Below are 17,812 nucleotides of genomic sequence, written 5' to 3' on the forward strand. Positions count from 1 at the left end.
CTCGGCGATGTCGCAACAATACAGATGTTTCACGGCGTACGCTTTTGGAGGTCAGGGTGTGTCGGGATCGCGGGATTCGTGGCTTATTTAGTCCAGGAATTTATCGAGGCGAGGTTAATCCACCCAAGGATTCGGCAATTGAGCACGCTATTCTGATCTCCAAAGGTTGTGCAGTCGATAAAGAGCGTATTGGAGCCGAGGATATTTATTTGGGATGGCTGCTATGCTATGGGGGGGGGGGGGGGCGGTAAATGCCGGTACGTGTTAAACTTGTGGTGGCTGAGTGACGTTGGAGATCGAGATTCCGACAAGGGTAGAAATGTTCGAGCGATATGTACGCGTGGGTCGGTGCTTGCGAGGAATCGAGGATCACAGCTGTATCAAGCAAAGGGACAGCGTCACGGAATCTGTCGGCGAGGCAGATAGTCGATCGAGAAGGTCGATGGGTGTGGTCTGGCTGAGAGTCAAAATTGGTCTATTGCTGTTTCCAGGCGTGGACCGAATAACAATTGGCCGTCGTCAGGTCGAGTGCTGATCGGCAAGATTGATTGATAGAGTGGAACACCAAAGCGAGGAGATCGGTATTGTGCGTTTTGCTGTTGTGCTTCCTCTGATTGCGGTAGTCCGCCGGCAGTGACAATTAAGGTGCCTAGGTAGGTAGGTAGCCTGGAAGAATTTGGTGATGGGAATGGATGGTCGGTTGGTTGGAGTCGTTGGTAGATTTGGGGGTGGTGGTAATGCACTGTCACAAGGTGTGGTGGAGTTTTGTGTGGAATTAATGGAATGCGTTAGTCTGGTAAATTGATGCGGGCCAGGAAAGAAAGCATTGACAGACGGCGTGCTTCTGCAGCGAGCAATCTCCACGGCGTTGGAGGCTTGCTAAACCAAAAAATCCTACGGTCTTAAGGTTTCGATCGAAAATAAAGATTTTGTTCGTATTAACAACTAATTTTTTAGGCCCATGAATATTCATGGGAGCCACCTGTGCATATTAGCCAATAGAAGAGAGCATTAAAGCATGTGCAAGGTATGAGTTGGTCGTACATAATTTACTCTGGGAAACACACACCGACAACACACTCAAACATGATTTACTGCTGTTGCTGGCGAACTGGGTGTTGGCTGACCCCCCACCCCTAGCAAGGTAAGGTACCTCCTTCGTACCATAGATGGACGACTGGACCGTGCCCCGCGAGGCGGCTCTCGGACGGTTCGCACTGATGCGGGAAGCAAAGCAGCCATCGTGCTGCATTTGCGTTTCGTCTTTGGTGACGAGGTGGCACTCCATCTTGGTAATGATAACGTTTCTGCAAATAGTCTCCTGATTAGGGATTTGCCGGCATATGATCCGTGGCTCACCTCGCACCGCACCTGACTGTACCTGACCTATTTTAACATGCAACCAAGCGACAGGGAAATCAAAAACGTTGCATTGAAAAAAAAAAAAAAAACCATAGTTAGAAGTGGATTTATCTGCAGGTTCCAAACAACACCAATGCCTGCTGGCTGGTAGGGTAGGTACTCAGGTAGGCAACGTTATGTAATCTAATAATATACATGATGCAAGATGATGGTAGGTAGCACCGATATATCCGATCGCATCAACCCTAACCCCCCGGTTCCACCCTTTAGCTCCAGGGCGCCACCCGCCACTCGGGTAGCACATGACCCTCCCCATTACCCAGCGTCGCAATCTCGGGGATGATATGTGGTCTCACAGCATCGTAAAACACCCGGTATGCCTCCCCGCTCATGTGCAAACCGTCGGGAAGCAGGTTCTCCAGATGACCACATAGGCCACACCCTGGGTCCCCTAGCAGTGCATCGCCCACCCCGTAGAACCCGGGCGTTTTAGCTACAGCTACGTCCATGAGCTCCTTCCACAGATCGATGAGCACCACGCCGCTAGGTGCCAACTCGCCGGCCAACTCGCGGGCCGCGGCCGAGTAAGAAGCCGATACTCTTGCGCGGCGCGAGGGCCCGTCGCGGCCGTTGGCGCGGTCGATGGCGCCGAGACGAATCTCGTCCAGGGGCGGCGGCGTCACAAGGAGGATCTTGGGCTTATGGGCGACGACGTGCGGGTGCGTGACGATGGCGCGCAGGTTGGTCTTGTACTGACCAAGGTCCACGTGCTGGTTATCGACAGGCGAGGGCAAGGCTGCGTCGTTGGCTCCGAGGAGGACGACCAGGTACTTGAGCTGAGGGCCTGCCGAATGAGGAGCCTGGATAATTTCAGGTAGAATCTTGAGAACCTGCGAGGTATTGTAGCCCGAAAAACCTCTGTTTATGACATCATATCGCCGCTGGCAGTCTTTTCCGGAGAGTATGCCGCATTATCAGCTTCAAAGGTCCGGGTTGGGCCTGTATGGTGTTGATGTCGCTCATTTGCAACAGTAGCCCGACGGCATGGAACATTGATCCCACTCACGATTTTGCAGTGCTCCTTGGAAAGAGAATCCGCCCTGAACATCGGATGCGCCCTGAAAGAGCGAGTCTCCAAGAAGAACCACTTGGGGCCAAGGTGCCTAACAGCGCATGTTAGTCAATTCTCACGATATAGTCACCATGACTATCTAGATATCTCTCTTGGATTAAAACTATCTAGTAACTTACAGCCATTGCGCAAATTTGCAAACTTCAAAAAAGTCACCACCGAGTCGATAGACAGCGAAAATCTATGTCAGCAATCACAGGGACACGAAACAAATTATGCCGAGGAAGCAATTAACCTCAGCCGTGGAAAAGGACGACCGACACAAAGATTAGACTATTGTTTTAGCCGGCAAGCTTTCATTCAAACGGCAGGCACAGCACTGTTCGTCTATGCAGGCCCGTATTAACCAAGGTAGAGTACTGACTACTGTAGGTCAGCCCCCAGCACATGCAAGTCTGCGGGGCTGCCTCATCCCAGCCAAGATGATGGATATCAGTACTATGGCAGCCATTACGTGGAACACATCAAGAAGCTCGAGTGACTTTGAGTACAAAACAAACTCCTTACTGCCGAAATCACCGGCAAAATAAAGGGAGAAAATTGCGCAGAGTTTACTTTTCATAGTCTAATTGGCACCAGTAGTAGAGTGTTTAAGAAATGCGTCCCCAAGACAAGCACATGATGTTGACCCAAGCGTCTGGTGGAGAAGCAACTGAACTTCCAGGGTGTTTGGTGGGTCGTCGAAAGCTTGAAGAAACCAGCGGGCAAGGTGACGTCCAACAAACATTCAGCAAACTTCCCAAGCATCCGCCCAACACCACTTCGGTCTGTCCAAACGCAAGTTGTGCCGCCGTCGCTATTCCAGACCCAGTAAGGTGAATTTTACTCGAAATTCGCCAAGGGCGAATAAAAAAATACCTGTAGAGCAATGGGGGTTTACGATGCCGGCCTTGCCGTCCTCCAGTTGCTGTCCCCAGCCCAATGGGTACAGACTTTCTTCATCCTAGCAGCAGCTGCAGTCCTCGCCCTCACAGTCTTACCTTCGCGGACTCGCAGACTCCTTCTTGACTACGGCGCCCGCGGTGGCTCGAGACAAAGTGCAGCTGCGGCTGGAAGCGACTGGCTGGAGAACATCACCGCCACCGTCACGTCGTGGGGCCAGATACCACACTCGTGGTTCGCTGCTTTTTATGCAATATCGCTGGCCAGCTCAGCCTTTTGGGCATACCAGTTTGCCTTTCAAGGTGAAATTCTGCGGGTGATCGTGTCAACCCAGGATGCTAGCCGTTCTGAAGCCATGGGCCAGAGCCTGGTGGCGGTCAAGGTGGCATGGGCTTTGATGGCACTACAGGGAGCTAGGCGACTATTCGAGCAGCTATTCGTTCTCCGATCTTCGACTTCCAAGATGTGGATCATCCATTGGGCACTCGGGCTGTCTTTCTACATATCCATGAGTGTTGCCGTGTGGATCGAAGGTTCAGGTGAGCGTGCTCACACCTTCACCGTAAAATCATCAGCCAGGGGCGCCAAATTTCATTCCCAAACCACTAATCTTGTGTACCCAAAGGATCCATCCTCGACCAATGGTCAAAACCCAATGACGCCCATAGCCCTGGTCTCAAGGTTTTCACAGGCTCTGTCATGTTCATCATCGTCTCGGTGACTCAGTTCAAGTGCCACAGTCACTTGGCAAGTCTCAAGAAATACTCGCTCCCAACACGAGGGCTCTTCCAATACACGGTTTGCGCCCACTACACCTGCGAGTGTCTCATCTACATCTCGCTGGCCATCGTGGCAGCACCGGAAGGGCAGATGTTTAACAAAACAATACTGTCGGCAATTGTATTTGTGGCAGTCAACCTTGGCTTGACGGCACACGGCACTCGAAAATGGTATGAGGCCAAATTCGGTGCCGAAAAGATAGCGGCCCGATGGACCATGATCCCTCTGGTGTACTAGTCGGTTCGAAGCAAGCATCATGGCGAGATGACAAAATCGCGTATAGACAGTCGACTTGGTCTTATCGATTGACGAAAGCACCAAACTTATTGCCTAGCTTGGAAACCTTCAAGACGTCTCTGTATGTGAGGCTCGTCCGTACTGTACGTTCGTTGCGTCCGCCAACAAACGGTTCCTTGGATCGCAGAAGGTCCCAGTTTGCAACGGTTGCCTCGGAGAGTCCTTCATCTGCATTTACGTCTGCGATACCATGGAGATAATTCGTGTAAAGGTCATGAGTGGTGATCAAAAGGCTTCTGGGCTCTTGTAGCACTCGCCACGAGGGCTCAGACTCTAGAGTTCCATCGTCCTTGCTTTTATGTATGTTGAGACAAAGGCTGCCTCCAAGACTGACGGTACAAACTACCGGGTGATACGCTGGTCCGTCCTGCACACTTGATAAGCTTTCCGGAAGAACATTCCGGATCGAGGCCATAGCTTGAGTGACCTACCTTGTGTGGCATGATGCCGACGCCTGAAGGGTATTCGTTGATGAGTACATGGTTCGGGCGACGGTGTGGACTGTCGGAGAATATGGAGTCCTCGGTCGTGCTGGCAAGGGGGATAGCCGCCAGTCTAGTTACAACAGGGTCTTCAAGCCATGCCGGTAGAGGTGCATCCAAGAGAGTGTTGTTGACTAAGTCTGAGGGCCAGGGTTGAAGCCTACGATGGGTAAGTTGTTTCCATCTCGGTTTGGGGGCCGCATCTATCTGGAACGGCGGTAAATGGTCGCGTCAGTTGGTGGGGAACATACAACGTTGATCCGTGTATGTGCCTGGCAGGGCTGAGTTGAGAGTTGCTTTGTTGCCTCGATGATGTTTTGAGCGAATCCGCCTTACCTTGGATAGGATCTGCCTTTCTTCCTCCTCGCTTAGAAATTCTGAAATGTAAAAAGCAGTCCGTGGGAGAGAATTTATGATGGCCTCTCGCAGTGAGCTGGGCAATCTGGGAAGGTCAGCTGCGGCCGTAGGAGCTCGAGAGTTGTTATCGTTATCGGTCATAGTTTACAGGTTCGAGATCGGAGTGGCCGGGTCGGCGTTTGACAGTCAGCAAGCATCCAACTGAACGCAAGCAGTAGCGCTGTTAATCAATATCAAAATGGAACCTGTAGCCGATTCTGTTTTTGGAGGTTGGTTATTATGGCGGGAAATGCAAGCGTGAGGCAAACAACTGCGTCAGCCCGTATTGCGTGCGTTTCTCCCTTTCGATTGCATGCTACAGCTGAATAAAATCTTGGATGGATTGAGAAGGCTGGAAGGCGTGGCAAAGCGGGGTTGGTGTTTGTGGCGCGCGGATCTGGTCAGGCGCTCTGCGCTGAGTGCGCTTTCCTTCCCTCTTGGCTGTCTTTTTTTTTTTTTTTTTTTTTTTTCTATCCCTCTCTCTCGCTTTGCCTCTCGCTACTCCGTACGACCTTGGAAGGCAGAGATCTGGATTTGCTGGTAACAGGCAACCCCTGTCCAACCCCTGGGTCAGCTGATATTCTTGAGAGTCGTGAGGAGTTGATGACGGACTCAGGTCAAGTCTAATTTCGCGCTTGACTTGTCGCAAGATTGTCGAATGCACTAAGATCCCAAGAAGTTTACTTTTATCCGGCGATATTTTTGGGGTTTAGTACGGCTTGATGGCTGTACGTCAAATCAACTTGAATCGGCAAAGCAGTTCGAGTTGGTCTGTTCATGTATGTAATCAGAGGAGTCAGCCATGGGTACCTATGTCCTGGGCTACCTAGGTAGGTAGATTCATGTTTGTTTGTTATGATTTTTTTTGCCTTCTCACCAGCACGCTAGCACCCCAACCAAGCAAAGGCAGGCAAGGCAGGTTCACAAATTATCGGAGACCGCAAACGCCAATCAGAGACAACGGGCCCGCAATTCAATCCCGCAATCACTCCCGTCTGTGTCTCGTGAATTGATCCTCGAATGGGAAGCCAAACCAAATTGAGCAGTGGGTAATTAATCGCATCTCGCATACCCTAGGTGAATCTACACAAGGTCGTTCTGGCTCCATTAAAAAAACATAAATTGGATTCCCGGTTGAGTATAAAATAAAATAAAAATTGAAAGGCTTCGAGAAGCGTGACAAACAAGGCAAAAAAAGCAGAGAAAGACAGATAGCAAAAAAAGAAAAAGCAACAAAGAAAACAGACAATCAGCCCCGCCAGGTGACAGACAGACCTGACAAGCCAAGACACCTGTAAGCACAGATAAAGAAGCCCAAGCCAGGCTGTCGGCGGTCGGTTTGACATTGCGTGCAACGCCTCAATCTTGAATTCCAAGCGTGGACCCCCCAGTCCCGACACACCAAAGAAAAACGGCGGCGGGGGCATCAGTGGTTCGCCGTCGTGCCGCGGGCCAATGGCGACCAGCAGCTGATCAGGATCCTGGTCGAGGGTGGGTCTCCCATCCTCCGTGCGCCCTCTTGTGTGCTGGTGTTGAGTCTTTGCCGTTTCCCCCTACTACAACGGTCCTTCAGAGATTTGGAAAGCCTCACAGCCTGTCGCTCTCGTTCCAAAAACCCAGGCTCATCAATCGATTTTCCCCTACACCTGCAGAGCCTTACCACTCGAAATTCGACACGAATTTTCGACCGATTGCTGAAACGATTCCCGACGACCACGACGACGAAGCAAACACGAAAAAAAAACAAAGGACGGAGCCTGTGCCTCCCCTCCCGCCCTCAATCCACAACTGCCACCCAACCTCTCCAGTCCCGCAGCACAGGTCGCACGTCTCAACGAGGCTCCCTTGGTCGACGGCGACTCGGCAATCCACGGATCTCTTTTGTTCCTCTTGCGTTGTACTCTGTACAGACTGACCCCAACGAATCCTTCAGTGATCGGGATCTCTCAAGCCCTTTTTTTTTCTTCTTTTTTTTGCACCTCTTCGTCACGACTTAGGCATTGATTCAAAACAGCCCTGTGACTGCTATCGCTTGGTCTGGCGGATCAATCGTCGCCCACTCCCCCAACCGGCCACAGCCTCTCGCGCGCTCCCGACGTGCCCAGCATGGTGCAAAAGCGTAGTCGGAACACATATTAAATGTCATGGACGCGCAAAATGCTGTCGACGCCGCCTCCAGGAAGCCACCCGCTTCTCCCGAGAAGGCTCCAGCAGAGCACACTAAACCAACAGGAAACCATACTCCGAAAGGACCATTGAGCCAGAAAGCACCAGCCGAATTCAACTCTTCACCTCCAGTCAGGGACTCGAAGGCGAACAGTCACGACGACGATGGCGGTGCTGATGCAAATTCTGAGGCTGAGACCATAGTGCTGCCTGGCAAGGATGGTCAACACTCTCCATCCAAGACGCGCAAGTTGATCAAGCATGAAGCCAAGAGCGACACGGAGGAGAGCGCAACGGCAGTAATCCCCCCTCGCAAGTCCCACAGCGTGTCCAAGGAACCCTGCGAGGCCGACAAACCAAGCAGCAAACATGCGCAATCCAAGGACAGTGCTGCGTCGGACACGACCATTCTGAAAAAGAAGCGTCCACAAGGTGCTTCCGACACGCTGCGGAGCAAAGGCGATGCCAGTAGCAACGGCCTTGGCTCTGTCTCCAACTCACCACCACCTGCGTTTTCGTCTTCAGCTCGCTCTCACATTCCTCAGCAACCTCGCCGGCGTCGTCTGTCTACGGCCCAGTCTGCGCCTTCCGACTCCGAGTCGATGCGAGGGCACTCCCCAAAGTCAACAGTCAGTCATAAAGACAGGCTAAACCCCGCGGATAAGCTGCTTGGGCACAAGAGGAAAGCCCCAAAAGCCGAGTCTGAGGACGAAGCTGAAACTCACAAAGCTCGACGCCAACGTACTGGTACCATTGACAAGGACAATGGTCACACCAGGCGTCTTGATCGTGAGCACAGCGCCGGCAATCACAACTCAAACCACGGTTCTGTGAAGACAGCGAGGTCGCATCATGATGATCAGTCAAACCCGCGCGTTAGGTCTGTGTCACCAGCAAGTCGCGCACATCGACGCAGCATATCGACCCAGCTACCAGGTCAATCCTCGACGGGACCCAGTCACAAGAAGAAGAGAATACCGGCGCCTCTTCAGCCTACGGAGTACCACTCGGATGATTCATCACCAGCAGGAAGTCCTCGGTTTCGCGGTTCCAAACTCCGCAGGCTGGCAACGCCTGCCGCTGCCGAAGTGGCCATCTCGCCCGCCAAGGCACATCATCGCAAGGGTCATCTCGATGCTCATGGACAAACTCAGCTTGCTCGGGCTTGCGCCAAAGGTGACTACGAGTCTAGCAAGCAGAGACTCAAAGAGCGCCCGGAGGACCTCAATGTTGCAGACTTTGCGGGCAATACGCCACTTCAGATCGCGTCGCTTAATGGGTTTGACTCGATTGTCAAACTGCTCATCGATGCAGGCTGCCAGTTAGACTGCGTTAATAATGACAAAGACACGCCTCTTCTCGATGCCGTTGAGAACGGACATGCCAAAGTTGTGAAACTTTTGTTGGAGGCCGGTTTAAATCCTCGGAAAGCAAACCTGAATGGCGAGGAGCCACTTGATTTGGTCGACGATGATGACGAAGAGACGAGGAGGCTTTTAATAGAGGCGAGGCAGAGAATGGGCGACCGCCGTAGGGCTTCCGAGGAGCATCAGCCAAGGCAGACCGACGGTCGAGATTCGCACGGGCCCGACAGCCCGCGACACTCACCAGCCACCACCATACCACCTGGAGCTTCTTCTGGTAGGAGGACTGGTACAGTGCGCGCCAACAAGACGAGCAACCATTTGCTGTACATGCCAATGGATGAGAAGACGTTGCGTCAAGCCGCGGGTCGTGGTGATGAAGAGACCGTAATGAGAATTCTGCAAGTCCGTGTCCCTTCTGACGACCCAGAGGCCATGGTAGCTGCTGCGCGCGGGGGTCATGATATTATTATGAATCTCCTTTTAGCTCTGGGCAACTGCAACCCAGACCCAGCCCCTGTGAGCTCCATGTCGCCTGACTCGGCCACGCCTATGCTCGCCGCAATTGGTCAGGAAAACATTGCGGTAGTTGAGCTTCTTCTGGGCCAGGCTGGCAAATTTGACCCGACTCGTCGGTTCAGAGGAGAGACGTACTTTGAAATCGCAAAAAGGCGACAGGGACCACACTGGGAGGACGAGTATCGCATTTTGAAAAAAGCCTACGATGACCACAGGAAATCGCACAAGGATTCCGGGAAATCAACGGGACGCGATTTGGAAAAGGAGCAAAAGCGTGCAGCCCAGTCAGACTCGAAAGACGAACAGACGTCGAAGATACATAAGCGCAAGATGTCTAGCCCCACGGGCGAGCCGAAAAAGACACCAACTGCCAAGTTGCCCAATAGCCCCAAAGAAAAAAGAAGGTTAGAATCAGCGACGGCGCACCGTGAGCGCGACGACCCTCTATCACCGAAACGCGGCCCTGGCCGGCCGAGGAAGGATGACCGGCTCCCCACAATTTCCTTCAACGACCGCGATTCTTCACCAGCAATGTCGAAACACTCCACGAAGCCGAAGCGGGCCGAGGCTGACAACGCGGCCATTTCATCAGAAGGCGAGGCAGTGAAGCCGAGGAGGAAGTTGGTGTCGGGTAAGGACTTGAAGGGCGAGAGGGAGAAACAAAGGCGCGCTAGCATGGTGTCAACAGCATCTTCGCTCAAAGAACCCTCGAGCCCGCGGGACAGAGACGACATCACAGAGAAGCCCAGATCGGAGAAGTTTGTTGACAGGGCCAAACAGCTCAAGAGGGACGAGTCGCGTGACCGTCTCTCAGTTTCCAGTGAAGGATCGGCCAAACGTCATCGTTCTAGTGCGACACCTCCACGGGCGTCTTCTGACAAGGATGGTGGTGACGGACCTGCAAAAAGACGGAAGCTTGATGGTGAAGGTCTGAAGGAAAAGAAGAAGGCAGCTTCATCGGAAGATCGTCCCAACAAGGGAACAGTCTCAAAAGACCCCTCGACCAGGATTCGAAGGGACCACGACAACGAAGAGCGCAGGGAGTCCATCAAGCCCAAGAAGTCTGACCTAAAGCCAGATTCAATCACAGCCGATCGCGAACGTAAGGACTCTGGTAAGAACAAACCAGCAAGCCTGGATAGAAACGTCGTCGTTAAGAATGAGGATACCGATGTTGAGATGCGTGATGTCGGATCAATCATCCCCGCGGCTACGGCTCCCCCAGAGCCCGAGAAGACTGAAGGGAAGGCCAAGACCCAGGCCGAAATCGAAGCAGAGGAAGAGGCTGAGGCTAGAAGGTTAGAGGAGGAGGAAGACATGAGGATAGCGGAAGAAGAGAAGCGCAAGCAACGCGAAGAGCGCGAGCGCCGTGGCCGCGAGGAAGAGCAAAAACGAAAACGCGAAGCAGAGGAAGCTGAAAAGAGACGCAAAGCGGAACAAGAAGAGCAAGAGCGGAGGCGGAAGGAGGAGGAAGAAAGGAAACGCAAGGCCGAAGAGGAGAGGAAGCGAAAGGAGGCAGAAGCTGAGGAATTGAGGAAACGGAAAGAGGAGGAAGACCGGAGGCGGAAGGAGGAAGAGGAGCAAAAGCGTAAGGCTGAGGAGGAGGCCAAACGTATTCGCGAGGCTGAGGAGGCCCGGCAGCGGGCTGAGGAAGAGGAGAGGAAGAAGCGTGAAGAGGAGGAGCGACTTCGCAAGGAGCAGCTCGAAAGGGAGGCTGCTGAGGCCGCGCGCAAGAAGCGAGAGGAGGAGGAAGAACGCAAAGAACAGGAACGTCTACGAGAAGCCGAGCGGCGACGAGCAGCCAGGGAAGCCGAAGCGAAACGACTGTTTCTCGAGGCAGAGGCGGTGCGTCTTGGCAAATTACCGCCTTTGCTGAGGTGGCTCGATACCTGTGCACAACCAAAGGCTACGGAGATAGCCCAAAAGTTCAGCATGATGCAAGGTGTTCGGTATGATTGTATTTGCCCAGAGGCCACGGGCAAGCCGGAGGGTCGGGAGCAGTGGCTGCTGAACACACAGGTTGCGCTGCTCCTTGGCGAGAAGGACCTGGAACTATCGAGATACACGGCCTGGGAGCGAGCGCCCGTGTCTCGGATAGCCAAGATCGTCATCTGGCGTGTGGAGGCCGATCGATATTCTCTGACGAGTCCCAACCTCTACGATCTGGGGAGACGACTGCCAAGCTACTATGGTAACGAGAATCTCGACAAACTGAGCTACAAGACGATCGAGAAGCTACGAAACGAAGCTCGACAAAAGTTCCTGGATATGGACTTGTTCTTCGTCAAGGTCAGTCAAAAGCTGCTAGGAAACAATCTGTTCAATCTTAGGTTTAAACTAACTCGGTTTGGCAGGCCTCCGATCTAATGTTCATCATCCCCACTATCCCTCACCTCCGCAACGTTAAGCTCAGTATGGCGTATCGGGAACTGCCAGAGGACGAGTCACTCAAGTTGCAGCCACTCCACAAGTGGAAGACGGACCCGGATGCAAATCGAAATCATGGGTTTGCGCCCGGTAACAAGTACTATATGAATGGTGCATTGGTGCATGAGAAGACGGCTGGGCTCAGCACCGTCAGCAAGACCCCATTTCCCGAGAACCGTACCCCCAGGCGAGGGTTGGTGGCCGTGACGCCAGATGACCCCGAATATGCGAAGATGTGCATGGAGCAAGGATTGGGACATCTGGTCAATGGACACAGCGGATCCGCATCCCCTGGTATGCTCAACGGCACCACGCCTTCCCCGCGCACTATAGTCCGGCGTCCATCGACGTCGCAAGCGCAAACGAACGGCATAGAATCACAGCCTACATCCCCGGTCATGAATGGGACCGGCCGCCATCGACTACCCTCCGGTGCACCGCCGCATAATCCCACCACACCGACGGTACCAGCCACAAACCCCCTCAACGGTACGACTATCGAGGCAGACAAAAAGGGTCTCCCATTAGTGGTCAACGGTATTAACGGCATCACCACTACTAACGGCGACTCCACGCCTGGCAACGCCACAATATAACGACGAGACTACCATGTACCTTATGTACTTTTTTCTTCTTTGACGAAACTGCATCTTTTCATTTCTTGAGTAACAAAGCAAGCAACACTACAAGTCGGTTTGGTCTGGTCAGCAAAAAGACAAGAGAATTGTGGGAATTTACCGAAATCTGATGGGCGTTTCTCGTCATCCTAAACTTGTACACGGGAAGGGAAGCTGATGACTGTATATACGTCGTCCCTACCGTTGAAGGTATGATTATGATGAAGAGTCTCGAAATGGTATGGGGGAAAGCAGAAGGCGGTCTTGTTACTTGCGGCGTGTTGTGTTGAGATTTTCCAGCTTTGTTCCAGAACCGAGACTCGGGAACTTCAGCAGAGACCCTAGTGTCTACCTACCTACCTACCTACCTATACCTTAACTTTACTTTAGCAGGTCTTGGTGTGTCGTTTTCATATGTTGGGGGGGCAGGGCTCAGGTACAAATTTTAGCACTGATCAAAGAACAAGCGCTTGGTTTTACTGTGACTTTTTGTCGTGTTTGCTGTAATTGTTCTTTTGAATGCATCCTCACAAGACTCCGATGAGGCAAGGGTAGGTGCAGCAATGCGGAATGACCAAAAGTGGGGGCAGGCAAGCCTCCCATGTCACCTGTTGATTGGATGGGGCCCTGGCCTGTGATAGTCGGTCGCAACTTGCATTCCTCCCAGCTAGTAACAGGACCCGATGCAATACCGCAAACTAAACCAAACGCATGACATCCAAGACACGCATATCAATCTCAACAACTGGAATCTTAAAGTCCAGACCTGGCTGAGAGGGCAGAAAAATGAATAAGAGAAACTGTTCAGACTTTTAAACGCCAGCACCGATCGGCATGGCGAACGCAGCAGCAGTAGCACCGGCGAGGGTGCCGACCCCTCTCCTGCAACGAATGAAAACCCCAGCGAAGGTGGCCACCACGAGCGAACCCCAGAGTGCAGCAACGACGACCCCGACGACAACGGCCAAGGACACTCCAGTCAAGACGCAGCAGCCCCGACGAGCCGCGACAGCGACATCTCGCACCGCGCCGGTCGCCAACGACCCGCTTTCGGAGCGAGCAACGACGCTCTTGATCCGACGAGCGCTCTGCCCACAGCAGCAGCAGCAGCAGCAGCAGCATCAACAACAGCCGCACCACAACCCGAAACAGCCGCCGCCCCCTATCGAGTCGGTGCTGCCGCCTCTGACGAGCCGCAACGATGTCGACCTGCAGCTGTACGCCATCATCGCCATCGTGCTCCGCGAGTTCGTTCAGAACTGGTACGCCAAGATCACCCCCGACGAAGACTTTGTGGCCGAGATCCTGCTCGTCATTGCGCACATCACACGGGCGCTGGAGCAGAGGATCAGGAAGGTCGATCTGGAGAGTTTGTTGTTTGATGAGCTGCCAGAATTGCTCGATAGGCATGTTACAGGTGTGACAAACCCTCCTTTTTGCTGTCGTGATATTTCCTCCAATTTCTCACCAGTCCCTTCTGGGAAGCTGGTAATATGAAGTTACTAGCTTCTCTTGTCCTGCTTCATCTCGCCGTTTCCGAATCAAAACTCTGTGGCGTTTGTCACCGAACTAGTTTCTGATTCACCAAGAAATCTCCAGCGTATCGGACGGCACATCAGCCAATAGTGCAACCCCCACTCCAGGCCAACCCTCGGGAGATTTACCATTCGCTGTGGCCGACGCCCGCACTGTCTCCGACGCCTAACCAGAATGGGATCGAGTCCGAGGAACGCCTGGCTGAGAACGAGGCCGCATATCGTCACTTATTGGTTCAAGGGGTTCTTGCGGTCCTTTTGCCCACGGAGGATCTCGAGAATCCGTGTTTGACGGCGCTGGTTGGGCAAATCATCGCGGAGCTCATTATTGGAGGCGTGGTCGCAAAGAAGGCATCGGAGCCGTGGATGTTGTACGAGGGCTTCTGCATCTTGGCCCGTGTGGCGGGTAGGAAGCCAAGCTCGCCATCCCCTGATAGCAGGACCATGGTTGATGACATGCCGCCGCTGACGAAAACATCTAAACCAAGCTGGGCACATTCACTCCGGCAGTTGTTTTGGTCTGCAGTGCAGCTAGGCATCCTTGCGTTCACCCTCATGCGCACTCTAATAACCACCATAACAACATACCGCTCAGTACCCTCCCGGTTGGGAGCCGCCAGTGGGTGGTCGGTTAAAGGGGTGGCACTCGGCCAAGGTCCAGCAGCTGATACTGAAAAGTCGTCAACACCTTACGAACCCCTGGCGCATATGAGCACTAATAAGGTGCCGTTGTTAGCCTTCAGGATTTGGCCGACATTATCCAATCTCATCGAGTTGGATTCGCGCATGCCTTGGCTGAGTGGAGGCCTATCGCTACTTCAGTGGCTGGCAATGACGGGTCCTGGCCAGTTAGCTGGTCTAGATGGCCCTGTTGACAGGTAGGCGGAAAGATTTTGTTCCAATCGTCCCCATTCATTCATGATACCTTCCTTGCTGGTCACCTTTTCACTCTATTTCACTGTCACGTCTTGACCCCCTTCACTCAGTCCACGAGAGCTTCGCCCCATGGTTGCATAAGCCGTGCATGAGCTTCAAGTCACTGGACCTGCTCACGGTTCTAGTCAAGCCGTGCTTACTCTACGTACACCCTTCTATTACTCGATACGCTGTTGCATATACGCGGTATCTTTCTTGTTATCGACTGCACACCCTCCCCTATTCAGCAGCAGCATCACCACCTTAACTTGTGCCGTGAAGCAAGTGTGTCTTGCGCCATGGGTGTGGCTACATATCAGTCAAATCATGGTTGAGAACAAAGTGCTGGCCAGTGCTTGTGGACCTATACAGTTCCAATCAGAAGCCATACCAGATATACCCTCATGATTCCGTCATACTTCTCTTTGTTCCTTCTTCTTTGGAGTCGCTAGCGGGTGGGCTTTTTGCAGACCGTCAGCGCGGTAGGGCCACAGCTGTCCAATGCTGGGCTTCCAAACGGCTAAAGTGGCCAGGTATGATGTCGGCGCCCGCCCCTCTTCTGGCTGCAGTGCAACACGGCACCACATCGGGGAGAAAAGCTGCGGCCGAATCGGTGGCCTTAGCCATCTCCAAGACCGTGCGTCCGGGCAGTTGTGCATCGTGACTTTGATGGGTGGTGCGTGAGAGAGAAAACGCACTTTGTTTTTGGTCTCTGGGGATGGGATGCTGGATGAGGTGGGGCGCGGAATTTACTATGCTTCCAGTGCAACCCAGCGGCTGACCAATCGCGCACTCGCGGACGAGAAATGTGAACTGCAAGGTGCAGGTTGCCAAGAGGATCTGGGGTGGGTGGGGCCCCGCCCCGTCTGGCTTCGTCCATCCGGGAGCTTTCTCTACGCGCCTAGAGCTTTGAGGGGGTGGGCGTGATCCCCCTTTAGTTTCCCATCTCTGGTTCGCGAGTGCAGACTGCAGGGATCTGCCCGAGGATATCGCAGCAGTAGCAACAGCCACAGCAAACAAAACTGCTTGCTTCCCTCTCTTGGTTGGTCGCATGCCTTGGCAGCAAACAGCGGTACCATATGTGGTTGTCCAGCGACAGGCCACTTCTCCCCCATAGCCCAAGCCATCATTTCATCCCGTCGATGCGCTCGTCGCAGGTGAAGATGATATCTTTTTCACCCCATTATCACATCCCCTGTGGGCCCAACAAGTCATTGCCGTCTTATCTGCTGCCCTGTGTCGTATTGTGCTTAAGCAAATGTTGCGCCTTGGGTTTGTCAGCCATGCAGACCTCTATATAACGTCAGTCACACCAGAGCTGGCCACTGTAGCCAAATCTGGACCTTGAGCGAGCCAAATCGGCAGTTTGCGTTGCAGCGCACATAGTATTAGATGGGCAATAACTATCAGAAACTGCTACTTCTCTACCCCTCATCCCATGTTTTCTGGTACCTTAACATGTCCTGCCCTACCCCTTAGCTTGGCTTGCAGGATATGATCCCCGCCTGGCATGCTCGTACCAAAAGTTATCCCCTGCTCTTCACACTGGTACATGGAATCGCTGGTTCAGAGATACCTGGTGGCAGTCTGTCTCTCATCGGCTGCATTTTGGGGCTGCTATTCTTCCCCCTCTAGCATTCATCTACTGACACTACTCCCCAATGCCGCAACATCCGTTGCTTGTTCCGAAGCCAAATGCAACAGCGGACAATGTTGACAATCTTTCTCTTTTCGTCATGACCGAACCAACCCTTTTGTAGCCCATCCCACGTACCAAGCCAGACGTACCCCCAAACCTAGCCCACCAGCCCCACCGAGGCAGCCACTGAACTAACGTTTACCCTCTCGTGCTTCGCTCTACTTCAATTTCATCTTCAATAGGCTCCTTTCCCAAGCTATCGCCGGCCATGTGCTGGACCCCAGCCAGTTCCCCACTATCCTACGCACCCTCCGCGGCGTATTGTTCCCCAACAACGCCATGGGGAAGTCGTCTTTGACCCCGCCAGCCAACGACGAGGAGCTACACCTTCTGAGGCTCCGCTGCGCTGCTTCGCTGTATGCTCTCATCCCAAGGCCGTTGGCCAAGCTGTATTTTGGCAAAAGTGGAAAATCGAACGTTGGCGGCGGCGTCGACAGCAGCCGACCCCCTACGCGGTCCGTACCGGTGGCCAAGTCCTCCTCACCGCCCCAGAAGACCTGCTCTTCAACAGATGGCCCTCGTGACCGTCCCACGGGCGCTACGATCCCTGCTCGTGCATCAGCATCGGAATCGAGAGCAGCAGAGACCAACCGGGCTGCAGCCCCAACGGGCTACGGTCCACCGCTCGGTCATTCAGACGCCGAGGATGAGCTCGCAGTGGCCGAGCTCGATGCGGATTTGTTGGCCGTCTTCTCTGACGCATATTGCAACAAGCATCTGATGTATGGCATCGTCGAGTTGATCCTCGTGCGTCTCGTGCCTGAACTGGCGGAAAGGGGCGTCGTTGAACTCTTGGGCGAGCGTTTGAGCTAGCGGAGCGGGAGGCCTGCTCCGACATCGGATTGTAGATAACTTTCCCGTACATGTACTGATTGCTTCCTGATGATTATGATACCACAATAATATTGTACCTCGACGTTCTCCTGTCTTCTCTCCCTGTACTTGGGGGCTGTCAGAAAGTAGTGGGACCCAACACTCTCGTGTATGGTTTCTGCTTGTCTAGGCTTCAGGTGGAGTGTTTTTGGTCCTGTGCATTTAGGCTCAGGGTTTATTGAGTAATTAGCAGCAAATATTCAATGGGAGCAAATGAAACATCCTTGTAAGTTCAAAAAGCCGCCCAGCTCATGGGTCATGATTTTTTTATTATTTTTATTTTGTTATGTTCTATTTATTTGTTTTCCCTCCTCCCTATTACTAGACCACATTGGCTAGTGTGGTTTCTTTCTTCCGCATTGTTAG

At 53.1% G+C, this 17,812-nt stretch overlaps 5 protein-coding genes across 6 annotated transcripts; 3 read left to right on the plus strand and 2 right to left on the minus strand.

Moving 5' to 3' along the window:
• Positions 1-931: 931 nt before the first annotated feature.
• Positions 932-1,489, minus strand: MGG_16454 (the record flags this gene model as incomplete). 2 transcript variants are annotated; one of them, XM_003710586.1, is made up of 3 exons in its annotated part: positions 1,372-1,489; positions 1,045-1,307; positions 932-982 (listed from the first exon to the last, which is right to left on the minus strand). In XM_003710586.1, exons 2-3 carry the CDS (start codon positions 1,286-1,288, stop codon positions 954-956), a joined length of 273 nt encoding a protein of 90 aa, XP_003710634.1. In that variant the 5' UTR covers positions 1,289-1,307; positions 1,372-1,489. The 2 variants fall into 2 exon arrangements, with proteins under 2 accessions (XP_003710634.1, XP_003710633.1); XM_003710585.1 differs by having other exon boundaries at positions 970-982; positions 1,068-1,395.
• Positions 1,407-5,599, plus strand: MGG_13163 (uncharacterized protein). Its single transcript, XM_003710587.1, has 3 exons — positions 1,407-1,526; positions 1,633-3,915; positions 4,002-5,599. Exons 2-3 carry the CDS (start codon positions 3,363-3,365, stop codon positions 4,391-4,393), a joined length of 945 nt encoding a protein of 314 aa, XP_003710635.1. The 5' UTR covers positions 1,407-1,526; positions 1,633-3,362; the 3' UTR covers positions 4,394-5,599.
• Positions 3,081-6,213, minus strand: MGG_15163 (calpain). Its single transcript, XM_003710588.1, has 4 exons — positions 5,944-6,213; positions 5,272-5,885; positions 4,885-5,142; positions 3,081-4,820 (listed from the first exon to the last, which is right to left on the minus strand). Exons 2-4 carry the CDS (start codon positions 5,431-5,433, stop codon positions 4,455-4,457), a joined length of 786 nt encoding a protein of 261 aa, XP_003710636.1. The 5' UTR covers positions 5,434-5,885; positions 5,944-6,213; the 3' UTR covers positions 3,081-4,454.
• A 1,262-nt stretch (positions 6,214-7,475) lies between these two features.
• Positions 7,476-12,403, plus strand: MGG_05727 (ankyrin repeat protein; the record flags this gene model as incomplete). Its single annotated transcript, XM_003710589.1, has 2 exons — positions 7,476-11,669; positions 11,735-12,403. 2 exons carry the CDS (start codon positions 7,476-7,478, stop codon positions 12,401-12,403), a joined length of 4,863 nt encoding a protein of 1,620 aa, XP_003710637.1.
• Positions 12,404-13,092: 689 nt separating this feature from the next.
• MGG_16455 (uncharacterized protein) lies at positions 13,093-17,680 on the plus strand. Its single transcript, XM_003710590.1, has 3 exons — positions 13,093-13,841; positions 14,024-14,837; positions 16,756-17,680. Exons 1-3 carry the CDS (start codon positions 13,259-13,261, stop codon positions 17,384-17,386), a joined length of 2,028 nt encoding a protein of 675 aa, XP_003710638.1. The 5' UTR covers positions 13,093-13,258; the 3' UTR covers positions 17,387-17,680.
• The last annotated feature ends 132 nt before the right edge of the window (positions 17,681-17,812 follow it).

Source organism: Pyricularia oryzae, chromosome 1 (genome assembly GCF_000002495.2).
Source record: "Pyricularia oryzae 70-15 chromosome 1, whole genome shotgun sequence".
In the NCBI taxonomy this organism is placed as follows: domain Eukaryota; kingdom Fungi; phylum Ascomycota; class Sordariomycetes; order Magnaporthales; family Pyriculariaceae; genus Pyricularia; species Pyricularia oryzae.